Raw genomic sequence first — 16,434 nt, forward strand, 5'->3', positions numbered from 1 at the left:
TCATTGCCTTCAGCTCAGGTGTATACCAAGGAGCTGGCCAGGCTCTGCTCAGAGGGAGAAGGCGCTTGGGCGCTGTCAGGAGCACCCTGGCTGCCTCTTAAAGTCCCCTCCAATAGCCAACTCAAGACACAGACGAAAGGGATACTTTCCAAGGCTTTATTCCTTTACAACTTAATAACTCTTTCAGATGCTAATTTCCAGCGACTAAGCAAGGAACTGCACTGGGGTAGCTAGCAGAGTAGCCTAAGCTCCAGGTAAGGCAGTTGGTCCCCGTTTGAAGGAGTAGAGTGGGAAAACTCTAAACTAATGGGCTATGGAGAGGTCCTCCCTCTTACCCGTGGGTCCCCGGAATGCGACCGTTGTCATAGCGCCAAGCAGGCACAGTGCCTCTTCTCACGCCCTCCATTTGGCGCCTCTCCCTGCGTCCGTGCCGAGTGTCCACCAACACCCCATCCCCTGCTCTTTCACTGCCAGGGTCACTATCTCTGTCAGGAATGCAGGCAGGAGGAATCTCTCCCTGCAGCTGCGCCTCTGAAAGACGAGCGGGCTCCTCTCCCATGGGTTGTTACTCTTCCTCAGAACCAGAACTGCTTTGGGGCTCTATGGGCTCAGTTTCCACCCTGACAGGTACGATTGTGTCAACCGCCCGAGTCATCTCTGCATTCCACAGGGTGACCTGGGCTTCGACAGGAGCACCAGCCATACCAGCAGGAAAACCCCCCAGAGCCCTCTGGAATCCATCAGAATCCATTAGCCTCTAGGGGAGGACCATTTTAATAGGTCCCCCGCCCTTGCAGAGGGCGAAGGCTGCCAAGAGTCTAAACCTCAATCTGACTATGACAAAGGGACAGATGTTAATTCCTCCACTTTCAGATCACCATCCTCCTGTCCAGTTGAGAAAACCAGATCAAGCGTGTGTCCTTTTATGTGTGTTGGGACGATCACATGTTGGGCCAGCCCCATGGTTGTCATGGCAGCCATGAAGTCCTGAGCTGCTCCGGATACAGCAGCCTCAGCATGGAAGTTGATATCCCCCAGGATTATCATCCTAGGGGTCCTCAACACCAAGTCCAAGACCACCTCCGTCAGCTCAGGCAGGGAGTCTGACGGGCAGTGGGGTGGGCGGTACACCAGCAGAATCCTTAATCTGTCCCGGGTACCCAATACAAGTTACAAACACTCAAGACCTGCACTTGAATGAGCAGGAAGCCTAGAGAGAGGGATTGAATTCCTATAGACCACGGCAACCCCTCCCTCCCTGAACCTCAAGTCAGTGTTGGTGCTGCATTGAGTACCCAGGAGGGCACAGCTGGGAGAGAGTGACCCCTCCCAGTTCCCCCACCCAGGTCTCAGTAATACATACCAGGTCAGCCCCCTCATCCACAATCAAATCATGGATTGGAGATTTAATTTTGGACGGACCTGGCATTCAGCACCAGCAGCACCAGACCCGAGGGCAAACTGATGCCAGACACCATCAGGTTGGGGGAAGAACCAGAAGAGGGGATAGCCATAAGGTGTCTAGCCCCTCTTCTCCTCAGCTGGCCTGTTAATCCCCCAATGCCATACCTTCCCCTACCCATGACCACAGTTATGGTGGCACCTCCCTGACCCCCTGAGTTTCTCAGTGGACTTCCCAGGCACATATTAAAATGTTAAAATATAAAATAATATAAGAGAGAGAGCAACAGCTAAGAAGGGCTAGATAAGATCTGCATTTGTCCCTTTCTTCCTGGTCTTTAAAGCTGCTGCCCTCTGCTGCTGCCAGTTGCTGCTAGTAACTGGTTGCTGGTATCTCTGGAGAGGCGACAGGTGGGTCTGTATGTGCTGCTCCATGTGTCTCCAAGTGCGTCTCCAAGTCCGCACTTAGCGTCGCTGTCTCTGGCAGCCCCCACTGTGAAATACCTGTAAGAAGAGGAGTGGCTGGTCAGCTGATGGTCATAGCAGCCAGTGGGAGATGCCACAGCCAACAGGCTTGTGATGACAGGCCCCACCCCAAACTCACTCCAACTCATATAGATTCTAGATCAGGTTCTGTTATTGTGTTTTTAATAACTCCCAAGCACTCTGCAAATATCTGACCCCCTTGACATTCCCTTTCAACTTTCTTTTTACCAGTCCACTCAGTTTTTAGAAGTTTCCTCTTTTGGAGCCAAATGTTGGACCTCCTTGGTAATTTTCCACTTATATATTAATTGTATTTGATAGCACTTTTGTCATGATTTCCAGTCAGTTCCACCACACATATGTCTGGCACCAAGCTATGGACACCACTTAGGATTAAGTCCAGGGTTGCCGACCATCTGTTGTAGAACAGAGTCATTTCAGGTATCTAGAGATTTTATGTCTTCATTGAGAACTAAACACACATTTACCCTTTGTGTGAGGTTAATTGAAGCCACCCATTACTACAACACTTCCTCCTTTGGAGTCCTCCCTAATCTCATTTTCCATTTCAAGATCACCTTGAGCATTTTAGGGAGGGGGGGCAATAGTATGTTCCCAGTTCTATGTTACTTTTCAGACCTGGTATTGCCACCCAGAGTGATTCTGTGCAGGAGTCTTCCCCTTTTGAAATTTATAGTTTGTTTGATTCTGTGTCCTTCTCCAGTATGCCCTTCTCTATCCTTTCTATAAAGTTTGTATCCAGAGATAGGTGCATCCCACTGGTTCTCTGAATTCCACCAAGTTTCTTTTATGCCCACTATATCTATTTTCTCCTTTAGAAGCAAGCACTCCAACTCCAAGCTGCATTACCACCTATTTTATATTAATGTGACCACGTGCCCAAGTTCAGATTGTCTGTCAGGTTTTGAAGTTTAATACTAGCTGAATGCTATATTTCTTTCATTTTTAGAAAAAGTCCATCCTACATTTTGGCTAGCTAGTAGATTATCTTGCTTTTTGGTTACTGAAAGATGTACAGGGAGCTGGTCATCTGTAGCATCTGGCCATGCAGTGATGCTTATCTTGCTGTGCCTTTGCAAAACCATATTTCCAGCAGGTGGTAGAAATGCTGTAAAGTCTTACCATGAGGATGAATGCTAGAGTCAGACTACTACCTCTCCAGATGATTGCAGTTGTTAGGTACTGAGCAAATTGGTAGCCAACACAATTCACATAGGTATTTGAATCCACTCTATATAGACTGTCTTCCCTGTCCCCCAAAAGAAAATGAAAGAAAAATTATTTCCTGTCCTTTAATTTGACTATGTTGTACTTGCATTTTGTACCCTGTTTATTTATACATTGCCTCTTTATATTCCCAGGGCAACAGCTACTCACAAAGGCCAAGTTATATTCAAGGATGCCTTAGCCCAACAGTTGTGTGAACAGGGAGGTAAGAGTTATTTTCGTCTAAAATATTAGTCTTCCATAGCCATTTGTAATTATAGATAGGCTATCTGAGTTGGGATGTGAGAACACTGTATCGCAGTGGTTCTGCTCCTACTTGGATTGCTGATTCCAAAAGGCGGTGCTGGGGGATTATTGCTCTGCCGCATGGCAGTTGTGCTATGCTGTTCTACAGGGCTCTGCTTTATCCCCCAAGCTTTTCAACCTCTACATGAAATCATTGAGAGAGATTATCTGGGGATGTAGGCTGAGGTATCACCAATATGTGGATGAGACCAAGATGTAGCTCTCCTTTTCATCTAATACTAGTGAGACCATTGATGTTCTGAAGCAGTAAGGTAAGCCAGGTAAAAGACTGGGTGGGGGCCAATAGACTATTAGCTGGGACTGGCCAATACAGTCATATTATACCAATCCTTCAACATCTGCGCTGGCTACTAGTCTGCTGCTGGGACCACTTCAGAGTGCTGGTTTTAACCTCTAAATCCCTAAATGGCTAGTTTCCACCGGAATCTACCTACCCAGATACTAAGGTCATCATCTGAGGCCCTCCTCCAGGTGCCCCCATCAAATGAGGTGAGGCCAGTGGCTATAAGAGAGAATTCCTTTTCAGTGGTGTGGCCCCATCTGTAGAATGCCCTGTCCAGAGAGGCTAACTTGGTACCTATGTTGTTGTCTTTTTGGTGCCAGGTGAGGACATTTTTATTCTCCTGGGCATTTTAAGATCTTAACAGGGCTTCACACTTGGTTTTATTATGTGCTGTTTTTATCATTTTTATTATCTGTATTTTGTGTTTTTAATTTACCATAGAACTCCAGTTATTGGATGATCTAAAAGTGCAGTATATAAACAAATACATAAATAAATTTTGTTCTCTTTATATCATGTATGTCAGGTCTCCATGTTATGTAATTTTAGAGGTTCGTTCTCAAAAATATCCTATTGAACCACAATGCCTCCTAAGCAACAAGTCCAATTCAGACTTTTTCCTTATATGAACGTGTACAACTAAAGCATAATGCAGCAACCTTGGAGGTCTTTAAAACACTGAAAAATCTTGAAGATCTCTTCCTTTCTTCTGGGATTTCCTCAAAACAAGCCTTCCCCGACTAACCAGCCATAGTTTTATTGGTATGATCTTATTTTAAAGGTTTAAATTTATTATTATCATCATCTCCCTTTTTTATTGTTAACAGCTCTGATATTTGGGTGTAGAGCCATATATAAATCTTGTAAAATAAATAAAATTGTTAAATAAAATAAAGTTTTGTTAAGAGTTAAGAACACTGAGGAGATTTCTTTTTCAAAAGTCATAAAAGAGCAATAGAAAGTGTACCACACAAAGTGATAATAATTGTGTATTTACAAACAGGATTCAAGCGGGTTTCAAAACCTTGATTGAATCAAGTCCTGGTTAGTTCACATCAGTGATCCAAAAAGTATCAAGTGCACCCAAGGTTTTAATGCACGCACCACTTATAATTGTGTGGTGGTTTAATATTTCACTAAATATACCAAAAACATATGCATGGAAACTTGAACAGAGAGAAGAATTGCTGAGAATAATTACATCAGCTCCTCTTTAATAAGTTCTGATGTATGCTATTTAGGTTTAGGTTTGACAAACTGAACAAACCAACCATGACTCCCTTGGTGGGCATTTTGTCTTTCTTAAACTGGAAAAAGGAAGCGATTATGAAGAAAGGTAATCACTGACCCAAATCGTAAAGATACACATTTGGGTGTTGCAGAGCCCCATACATACATAGGGGCTTCCAGTTCTTATCTATGAAAGAAAATGTTCTGCATGCTCTGTGGGATATGGGAAATACTCCATGTGCATGGGGAGTGTTTCTTTTCATGGGCAAGAAAGAGAGTGCCCCTGCAGGCAACCATCCCAAGTCACTTGTTAACTCCTTTGTGGCAGGGCCTAGCAAAAGCATTTGGAACCTGAGTTATGAATTTATACCACCAGAGTAGCTGCCCTGATTGTTGTCACACCCCAGTACAGGAGTAAGCTGCCAGCATCTCCTTTTCCATCTGTTCTATTATTCTCTTCTAGATACGTTTTAAATGTAAAAAAGTACAGTTCTGTGAGTGTAAATACACAAATACTTGCAACTCAGAATATTTAAAATAAATATCAATTGTTCCAGAATTTCAATTGTCATTTCCATCATTCTCCAATACTACTTTAAGCTGTCTGTATATATTTATTCTGAAGCAAGGGCCATTGATTTCAGCAAAACTTACTTTCAGGGTACACATGCTTAGGATAGCATCCTTTGTATCTGGAGGATGATATAACACTTCATATGAGAATTCCAATGAAATAAAATTTTAATCTTTGCCCTTGAGACTGCTCAATCCACCGTTCAGGCTTAAGAGCTGAAGATGCAGCCTGGACTCCAGGGAAGGGAGCCACATGAAGGCAAAGGTTCAGTGAGGCTGCAGAAAATTTATATCCATCCCAATTGGCTACTGCAGGAGAAAGAGGCAGTGTGCAGAGCTTCAAAAAGTTGCTGAGGGGAGAAAGAAGGGGAAAACTAGTGATGGGAGTTGGAAATGGGGCTAGCAGCAATGCAAAGATTTAAAATATAGTAACAGATCTTAAACAACAGCAATAGAAAAACTAAAATGCATGGGAAAATAAGGTCTTCACCTGGTCCAGAAAGTGCCCTCACCATAGAAGGTCTCGACAGATTTCTGCTGGTTGCATCTGCCTGAAGAACCTTACCAGGACCATCTTTTGTGTTAGTCATCTTGCATCCTGATGAGGTCATCCAGCCTGACATCACAAATTTGCCTGAAGATCAGGGAGATAAACCAAGAGAACTAAAAAAAAGGGGTGGAGTGGGACCCCTTCCATGTAAGCAAGCAGCAAAATAAATACTTTCCTGCTTGCTTACTGGGAATCCACTCAGCTCCAGCCCTCATTTCATTTCACCCACCCCTGGTACATAGGCCAGTCTATATTTCTAAAATAAAAACATAGAGCATAATCCAGCCAAAGTGAAGGGTATTCCCATTTATTTAATAAATCCCATTTATTTCAAAGCAGTAGTTAAACACCTGCTCAGCTGTCTCACATTGAAATCAACGGGCTATAAAAGTCTGTAACTTTGCCTGAATTGTGCACATAATCCTTTTTGGACTGCTAAAATTCTCAATGTGAAAATACTTTGAAGTGCTATGCTCAATTTTATATGATGCGTGTATGACTTTTTTGGACCTTAATTATAATATGTGAAGGTCAAAACTACATCCTGGTGCAATAAAATATAAATTGTAATAAAGAAATTATTCCAGGGGATATGAAAGTATGCTCATCACTCGTTTAATGGTAACTCCATAGTCCTATAATTTCTCAGATGAAGGATTAGAATTTAAAATTAGCTGAAAGATACTTGAGGCAAAGAATCGCTACGTTTTTTCAAACACTCTAGAAATGTGGGGAATGAAGTGCCTTTAACATTCAATTTTTATGAGTAAGAAGTTAAGAACTTCCTTTTGTTAGGAATTTCATACTAGCTTAAACTTACAAATAATTTATTTCAAAACCAAAATGTGACTGTAAGTCATGTATGAATTATTTTTCCACTGCTTCTAAAATACATTACTTGTTCTTATGAATCCTAATAAAAATGTCTGAAAAGATATTGCCAACAGAACAAAAAGGAGTCCTGGGTAATCAGTACATTTCTGTGTAGAATGCTGTCAGATGAAGAATCACCTTTACCTAACCTTACATCTTTTTTACTGGGTGGTCTAAATAAAAGTACTTGGGCTGGTTCATAAATGCAGCTGAGTGTATGAACGGACTCCACTGCAAACTATTGCATGAAGTGGTGGGGGCTAATATGAAAATACTTTCAGTGCTGTTATTGAAGAGCCAGTTTGAAATTCCCTCTCAGCCATGAAGCTCATTAGGTCACTTGGGCCCAGTCACTATTTCTCAGTCTAACCTACCTCATAGGGCTATTATGTGAAAAATGGGTACATGGAGAACCATGTATTTGCTGGAACTCCTTGGAGGAAAGGTGGGTAAAAAGGTGGGTAAAAAAAGGTAAAAAGGCGTAGTGGCTAGACTGTTGGACTGGGTCTCAGGAGACCCAGTTCTAGTCCCCACTCGGCCATGCTGTTCACTGGGTGACTTTGGGCCAGTCACTGACTCTCCGTCTAACCTACTTCACAGGGTTATTGAGAGGATAAAATGGAGAGGAAGAAGATCATGGATGTTGCCTTGAGCTCCTTGGAGGAATGGCAGGATATAAATGTAACAAAACAAACAAAATGTAATGAATATATAAATAAAAAATAAACTAATTATCACTTGATGTTGCAGTCATCAAGCAGCGAGCATGCATGTGTGAACCAGTGGCATCATGCTATGATCTAAGTAAATCAATCAATAATAAATCAATAAGGCTGTTCTAATTCAATTGAACAAACTTTATAGCAGGGACTGATAATGGCTACTTCATATGTCACAGGAAATACATGCCCCTGTTCATCTCCCAAATATCTCCACAGTGATCTCTGGAACACCTGGAGGAGAGATGTATTTCTGTGAATATATAAATCTTAATTGACCCAGGCCATTTGTTTACGTTGTGTTTTCGGTCATGTTTCCCCTCCACATGTTACTGTCAGGAGCGCCCTGGCGGCCTCTTTCAGTAGACTCCAGTAGCCAACTCCAGACACAGACGAAAGGATTCTTTTCAAAGCTTTAATCCTTTTACAGCTTAATGACTCTTTCAGATGCTAATCACCAGCGACTAAAGCAAGGAACAGCAGAGTGGCCTAAGCTTCGAATAGGCAGTTGATCCCCGTTTGAAAGAGAGTCACTTGAAGACCCAGAACTTATGGGCTAGGGAGAGATCCTCCCTCTTTCCCTTGGGTCCATGGGAGGCAGCTGTTGCTTGCGCGCCAAACGGGTGCTACGCCTCCTTTCCACACCCTCCATTGCTCGTCGCTCTCTGCTTCTGCGTCGAGCATCTAGCAAGCCTCGTTCCCGCACGTTCTCACTGCTAGGATCACTATCTCAGGAATGCCGGGGGGAGAAATCTCTCCAGCTGCTGTGCCTGTGAGGGATGAGCTGGCTCCTCTCCCACGGATTGCTGTTCCTCCTCAGAATCAGAACTGCTCTGGGGCTCTATCGGCTCAGTTTCCACCCTGACAATTACAGGACTTCCTGTGGAGACATATAATGGCCAAACAGCTTTTCCTAGAAAGACATGAAGTGGTTCATAGACCCCACATAAAAATTTAAACCATCCTAGAAATATGGAGCAAATGTAGCCCACCTCATTTCCACTACTACTGATAGCAGAAGAATTCTTCAACATGAAGTCCCCTGCTTAAAAATCCTGAAGGAGAATGAATTACTAACTAGGAAACATTGGGCAGAATCTAACAGGACACTGCACTCCCCACCAATTCTGTTCCCCAAGTGAAACTCGCCACTTGTGCAAAGGTGACTTAGCACTTCCAGGAGCAACAGGAAATGGACAGAAACATTTGTTTCTAGAACTGAGCAGATCAGCAGAGCTCACATAAGAGAACTCTACCAAACCGTCCCAATCCAGAAACAAGCATTTCCATTCATTTCAGGGCTTCCTGTAGGAAGCATTACATCTTTGTTGCAGAAGCAATGGGTCCCACTTGTGCAATGGAATTGATGAGAGGGACCACTCCCACAAAGGCCCTGCTGGATACTGACCAATGTATTTAAAAGTATTCTCAGCAAATAAAATATTTCTGAAGTGCTCACTTATGAATATTTACAAATGAAACATTATGCAAATACCACAGGAAAATGAAGAAAGAAGAAAAAGCCCTGCTTAGACCTTTTACAAAGATACTATGTTAGGTTCCAATTCTAAAAAGTCCCAGGAATCGCACACTGGAGACTCCAGCAGCCTTACTGGTTGTACCATGGTGGTAACTCCCCAAACTGATCTCTGTTACACTCCAGGTGCCGCCATTGTGGCCAGAGGATGTGACTGCAGCTACCAGGTCAGCTGAAGTTAGGCAAGAAAAGGGACAAACCTCCTCCTTTTGAGATTCTATCTCGTTTTTATATGTGCATTTTTTTAAAGCTTTTCTTGTTTCCATCAGTATTTTCATCCTTAATGCCAAAATGTAGCTGTAGCCAAATACCACTATGAAAAACAAACAAAAAGAGCTAGTGTAGTGTAGTGGTTAGAGTGTTGGTAGGTCCGGGTTCTAGTCCCCAGTTGGCCATGAAGCTTGCTGGGTGACTTTAGGCCAGTCACTGACTCTCAGCCTAACCTACCTCACAGAGTTCTTGTGAGGATAAAGTGGAGAGGAGGACCATATAAGCTGCCTCGAGTTCCTCGCAAGAGGAAAAAAGGCAGAATATGAATGTAATAAATAAAAATACATTTAAAAATAAATAAAATGGTGATACAATGTTTGCTTAACATGTGAGAAAAGCAGGATACACATGAATAATAATTCAAATATTGACCCAACGTTTATCATATCATTTAAATATAATAAGTTTTTCTTCTGTTTTTCAGCTCCAACAGAAGCTCCTTTGCATCCCCTTTTAGGTATGTCAGTAGTTACTATTGGTTTTCCAGTTATCATTTTATGTTATTATTTGAAAACTGAATATAATACTTAGTTCTGTCTCCGCATTTGCATATTGGGCTTTAAATTGTTGCATCCTGAATACATAACATCTCAAATCTCTTGTCCTCAGGTGCATAAAACAAGCTCTGAGAAAACAGCAAGGGGGATGTTACTGTATTTCTAGATTAATCCCAGATTGGACTGAAAGTCATAACTGAATCTTTTCCAGCTCGTTTTGCATCTCCTAGATGCTTAGTAAAATAGATGACAGATGAACCTAACAGGTGTCTCTCTGTCTCTGATAAATATGTTTGAGCTCTTTTGTTTATGACATTAGCCCTATGCAGACATCTGTATTCTATCCGTAGCGGGAGGTCAGCTGGCTTCACCCCCTCAACAGACACAATCACAGTCCCCTCTCCTTGTGTGTAAGATACAAAAGTATTGTTGTGTTTGCTTTCATGAAAAAGATATCCAAAGTGGTTTTGTGAACACTAACAAAACAGTCTAACTCAAACCATTAACCTGAAACGCTTTTTTTATGCTTTGGGCAGAGATAGTTGCATGTGACTTCTCACTTGGGCAGGATCCATAATGTTCTGTTAGATTTTTTTACTTCATTTTTTAAAAGTAGATTTATAGTCCTCATGGTTGCAGATGTGAACTTGAAAGTATAGGCTGAGTGTTTTATAAAAATCAGAAGATGATTAACAAGAGTCCCAAAGATATGTATCTTTTAAATGAAAAGTTATCTAAATCCATATAACTTTTGGGGGAGACTCAGGTCCGTGATGCAAACTGGAATTTGCTACAGCAAAAAAAAATATTATTGCAGTCTACAGTTAGTTCTTACGTGGTGAATAGCCCTTCTCATGTGGTTCGAACAACCACCATCTTACCTCGATGTGGCAAGATCATCCTGTGCATGGTAACTGCGTCACATCAAAAAGTAATATGTGAAGTGAGCCACACTTTGGCTAATTGTAATAATCTGCCAAACAAGCAAAGATAAGTCTGAAGTTATGGACTGAAAGCAGTGAGTTGATTTGGACAGACGTGAACTTCATTTGCATTATGACTGAAACCTTGAAGCTCAGAGGGCCATAGCAAGAAAAATAAGCACCACTAAGCACAGTCCTGTTACAGTCTTAAAGAAAACTAGTCATCTTAGGTCCTGACTCTGATCTTACATATACTTATGCAAATGAGAAGTAATTCCATTGACCACAGTAGATTTAAAGTTGCATGGAGAGTCCATATATATTAGAAATGTAAAACATGTATTAGGACATCTGATAAGTTCTTTAACCAGTAGTTCAAAACTGGAGAAACTAAAGGGTGGTCACAGAGTCCATGACAGAAAGTTTTCATGGGGGAGAGTGGAGAAGAGAACATGAAGATGAAAACAGCTCACTACTGATCCTGATGTTTTATAAGCTATACAGCCTGATGTTTTAGAAGTTATGCATATTTCATGGGATAGTCTATATATAACAAAAATCCTGTTAGCTTTCCAAAAATCGAAAATAACATACAGGAAGTTGTTTCCAGTGTTAGTCTAACTTAAGTCCCATCCATTTCAAGGAGTTTACTCTAAATAAGACTAACAATGGATATAACCCAAAGCTGTCTTATACTGAGACAGACTGTTGGTCCATCCAGCTCAGTATTGTAGACAGCTGGCAGTGGCTCTCCATGATTTCAAGCAGCAAGCTTTCCAGTCCTACCTGATGCCTGGTATTGAACCCAGGAGCTTTTGCTTGCAAAAGTGTGCACAGTGTGCTCTGCCACTGTGCAGGAAGGGCTGAAAGGCATGCAATAAAGGGAAATAGTACAACTTTAAGAAATGAAAACAAATGTGAGGCGTTAAAGTAGGGGTGGGCAATTTGTGGCTGTTCGGGTCTTTTGTCCATTGGCTATGCTGGCTAGGGCTGATGGGAGTTGTAGGCTAAGACCTCTGGAGGACCACAAGTTGCCCACCCATGTGTTAAAGAGACTGTCCTTCAAACACATCATTTTAGCATAAGGATGACAGCGAGAAAGACGTGTGCACTCATTGGATTGTCAATTATGCTAGGATTTCTGTTCGTTTCATTTTCAGCTGAGATGCACAGTGACAGCATTATATTACGAGATGACTTTGATTCTTATCAAATGCAAGGACTGAATCCTGCAATGTGGTAAGTTTTGTTTCATTTTTACACTTAGTTGGGGAAGGTCTCAAGAGACAATGTGGCTGCTAGAAGCCTATTAATGACATCTTTTACCTCAGGCCAAATTCCCTAAACCTCTACCCCAGCCAAATACACTCAGAACCAGGTCCAGCTTGGGTACAGTATTCCTCTGACACCAAAGTCTTCCTGTTTTATTTCTGGCTGCTTGGACAGTTTATCTGCATTTTGCTGTCTGTATAACCTTCTTCGAAGGACAGATACTGAAGCTGACGCTCAAATATTTCGGCCACCTAATGCGAAGAGAAGACTCTCTGGAAAAGACCCTGATGCTGGGAAAGACTGAAGGCAAAAGGAGAAGGGGACGGCAGAGGATGAGATGGCTAGACAGCATCACTGATGCAATGAATATGAACTTGAGCACGCTCCGGGAGAGAGCGCAGGACAGGAAGGCCTGGCGTGCTATGGTCCATGGAGTCACGAAGAGTCGGACACGACTGAACGACTGAACAACAAATAACCTTCTTCTGGCAAGATCTTAGGGCAACCTCCTGGCATAAGGAGTTGGACTCGATGGTCTTATAGGCCCCTTCCAACCCTACTGTTCTATCATTCTGTGATAACATAGCCACCTGCTCCTTACACTTGATCTTCACCATCTGCGCATGGTTATCCCAAAGAGAAGGAATAGCTTAACATCCAGGCCATAGCTACTATTCACTTTCCCCTCAGCGTTCTCCTACTCCTTCTAAAACACCACACACCAACCAGCAGACCTTCTCCATCCATGTCTACCAACCAAGTAACTCAGCTGTCAACTCCTTAACTGACGTTTCCCAACCACTCTTTCCCACCTAGTTGGAATCCCCAGCCAATCAGGACTGAATTTACCTGATCCCGACCCCATCTGACAATATTCAAAGCGATTGTCTCTCTCTCTCTCACTTCAGAACATCACTAAGCAACTATTACACAGGCCTTTGACAGTAACAGGCCTACTCAGGCTTACTCAGATACATTATTACCTCACAGGGGCCAGACAAAGTCAACAGTATATACAGGGCATTTCTTCACACCTCCAAATACCATAATTAGGACTAAGGAAGCAGCATACACAGGCTGCATACCTCCTAAGTAAGGTCTTTTTCCTCAGCCTACCTGACTATGCAGTAGTGGCCCTAAACTACCCTCCAGTATCAAAATTGGTGGACTAGACTATAAAGTTGCAATCCTACACAGTTACAAGCAGACAATTCCTGTTGATTTCACTGGAGTGTATGCATCTGTACCATCACATGCATTCATCTTCATAGTTTAGTATTCATTCCATGTAAGCTTCCTTTACTGTTGTCACAGTGTAAATTGCCTGTATTGTCATAAGTCATGTTGATATTCAACCTGATGTTCAGACAATGGTATCTCTTATACCATCAGACCTATTCTTCATATCCTACGGCTGTCGGCTTCCTACAGCCTGTAATTCTTTCAAGGGCTCCTTCCATCTGGTTGCTTTTATATCACAGAAGGATTAGCAACATTTAGGGAGACTTTCTAAAAGTCATGAATGCAGTGAAACAATTGTTGCAAGAAGACCCTCTATGTCAGGGGTACAGAACCTCAGTCTTGGGGTGCCAATCCAGAACTCCTGGGGTGCCAATCTAGCCCTCTGGAGTTCCCCAGATGGCCATGTCCCCTTCCCCTTCCCCCACTCCTTTCCTTTGACCTCTAATCACTGGATGTTTTCCCAGCTTTTGTGCAGTTTTCCCCCATTCTAAAAGGTTGAAATACCTCTCCTTAGGCTTAGTTACTGGCTGTAAGAGCTTTATGCTAAAAGATGCTGGTATTTTGGCCCTGTCCCATTTTCCTCTAGCTCCACCCACAACTCCCCCCCCCCCAGCTTCTCTAAAATGGAATTCATCCCTCAGGCTGGAAGAGGATCAGCAGCCCTGCTCTAGGTCTCTCTGGGGTTCTCACATTGAGAGAATGCAAGGTGGCCCTTGCAGTGAGCTTTTTTGAACTGTGTGCCTCTCTGCAAGTTTTTCTCCCTTCTCCATGAGGAAAGAGATATTCAGAAGTGACAGATGAGTGCACATCAGGGGTTATCATGAGTCTAACTCCATTTATATGTACCCTTACTGGTGAGATTCAGGTTGCTGCACTCTCTGTGACTGCTGTCACACTAGTCTGCTGTCAAAGGGCACCCTGACAGAGGAACTACATGAGAAGAAACATTTAAACTCACCCAGACTGGCTTTGAAGCAATGCTGGAATAGGCCAGTTGGGATAGGTATAAATGGGCTCTAAGAGCAGAGACTAGAATTTCACATGTTCAGTTGGCTTTACTTCCATTATCTTCATTCTGTCAGGTCTCTGACCCTTACTCAGTTGAAGAGCGTCATAACAAAATCAGTGTGTCTGTCAGCCAGTCTGAGTCCAGACTGTGATGACAGTGTATAGACCTAGAAATAATAATCCAACATTCTCAACTGCAAAATGCCTAGGAAATATTTCTCTTTGATTGTTAAATAGCAATTTTACCATAATCCCATTCAGGCGTTCTTAAAACGACTTACTTCAACAAATGAGTGAGACAGAGTAGCTCTGAGTAGCTCAACAGTTCTGCCTCCTGGCATCATGCATGTCACATTTCCTCTTCCTGAGGCATCTGAGCAAACATTTGCAGGGAGGATGGCCTTTGCGCATGCATCTGTACACGTGGAGGTTTCCACACAAGCCAGAACCTGGATAGTGCATTGAAATATATTGTTTTAATAATGCCTGAATAAGGCTCATACGAACATAAGAAGAGCCATGCTGGATCAGACCAAGGTTCCATCTAGTTGAGCATGCTGTTCACACAGTGGCCAACCAGCTGTTGACTGGGAACCCACAAGCAGAACACGAGTGCATCAGTACCCTCCTGCCCACGTTCCCCAGAAACTGGTGCACATAGACATACTGCCTCTGATACTGGAAGTAGCATGTAGCCATCAGGGCTAGTAGCCATTGATAGCTTTCTCCTCCAGGAATTTGTCTAACCTGCTTTTAAAGCCATCCAAATCGGTGGCTATCACTACATCTTGTAGTAGTGAATTCCATAGTTTAACTATGTGCAGTGTGAAGAAGTACTTCCTTTTATCTGTCCTGAACCTTCTACCAATCAGCCTCGTGGGATGACACCGGGTTCTAGTATTATGAGAGAAGGAGAAAAATGTCTTCCTATCCACATTTTCCACACCATGCATAATTTTGTACACCTCTATCATGTCTCCCCTTAGTCTTTTTCCAAGCTAAACAATCCCAACTGTTGCTATAGTCCCTTGATCATTTAAGTTGCTCTCCTCTGCACTTTTTCCAGCTCTACAATATCTTTTTTTAGGTGCGGTGACCAGAACTACGTTCAGTATTCTAAGTGTGGTCGCACCATAGATTTGTATATGGGCAGTATTTTATTGGCAGTTTTATTCTCAATTCCCTTCCTAACTTTGCCTAACATAGAGTTTGCCTTTTTTACAGTGGCCACACACTGGGTCATGTAACATCCCATTCACAAGACCATTTTATGGCGCAAAGTTGGAGAGACAAGTCACCGCATGCTTTAATGGGTGTTCTGACAACATTCAAAACTTGAGCAATTCTCTATGGTGTTGTTTTTTTATTGTACATTGCATTCCTGTGGTGTTTTGGTATTAAGCTTTCTAAGATAAATGATTGGGTAATGATGATATACCAGAAAAGGTGTTGCTGGCTGATTTGCCAGCGTTTGTGGTTCTATAAAATGACACTAATTGCACTCAGTAAGGGGATTGCATACTCTATACAATTTGTGTGTGACTATTTTCCATTGCATAGGGGCATAAATTCTATTATGCAACTTACTAAAATAAATATTTAATACAATTTTATATGCTTCATTGGGACAAAAACTGACTGAAGTTACATATAGTTAAGCATCTTAAATAAATATAAACATATATTCTGTATCAAACTGAGTGTATAGATGGATTCTCTTGTTAAAGCTATAGAGGACAGAACAGGAGTGGAAATTTAGGTAGGAATTTTAATGATGGATTTCTACACGTACTACCCTGAATCCTGTTTGCAGAGCAGATTTGTTTCCTGAAGACAGTATTTTAGTAGATGCATTTGTTTTGCTCAGTATAACTCTTGACAAACATAAGGCTTCTTCCATAAATATTCAAATTCAGCCTTTTTATCTGCCAAACAGTAATCGCTATTATTCTATCTCCATTTATGACAAGGTCTGGCCCATATATTTTCCTGGCTGGAAAGCTGACTTAATTTTTC

At 42.3% G+C, this 16,434-nt stretch overlaps 1 protein-coding gene across 1 annotated transcript in view; it reads left to right on the plus strand.

Moving 5' to 3' along the window:
- RELN (reelin) overlaps positions 1-16,434 on the plus strand; it is a 429,656-nt gene that overhangs the window by 175,656 nt on the left and 237,566 nt on the right. Inside the window, exons 4-6 of the mRNA XM_084811492.1 lie at positions 3,270-3,340; positions 9,901-9,933; positions 12,057-12,135. Coding sequence (XP_084667618.1) covers positions 3,270-3,340; positions 9,901-9,933; positions 12,057-12,135 — 183 coding nt within the window. The remainder of the gene's footprint in view (positions 1-3,269; positions 3,341-9,900; positions 9,934-12,056; positions 12,136-16,434) is intronic.

The sequence above is a fragment of the Heloderma suspectum genome, chromosome 7 (assembly GCF_057233095.1).
Source record: "Heloderma suspectum isolate Gila_16-S chromosome 7, 16-S_ref, whole genome shotgun sequence".
In the NCBI taxonomy this organism is placed as follows: domain Eukaryota; kingdom Metazoa; phylum Chordata; class Lepidosauria; order Squamata; family Helodermatidae; genus Heloderma; species Heloderma suspectum.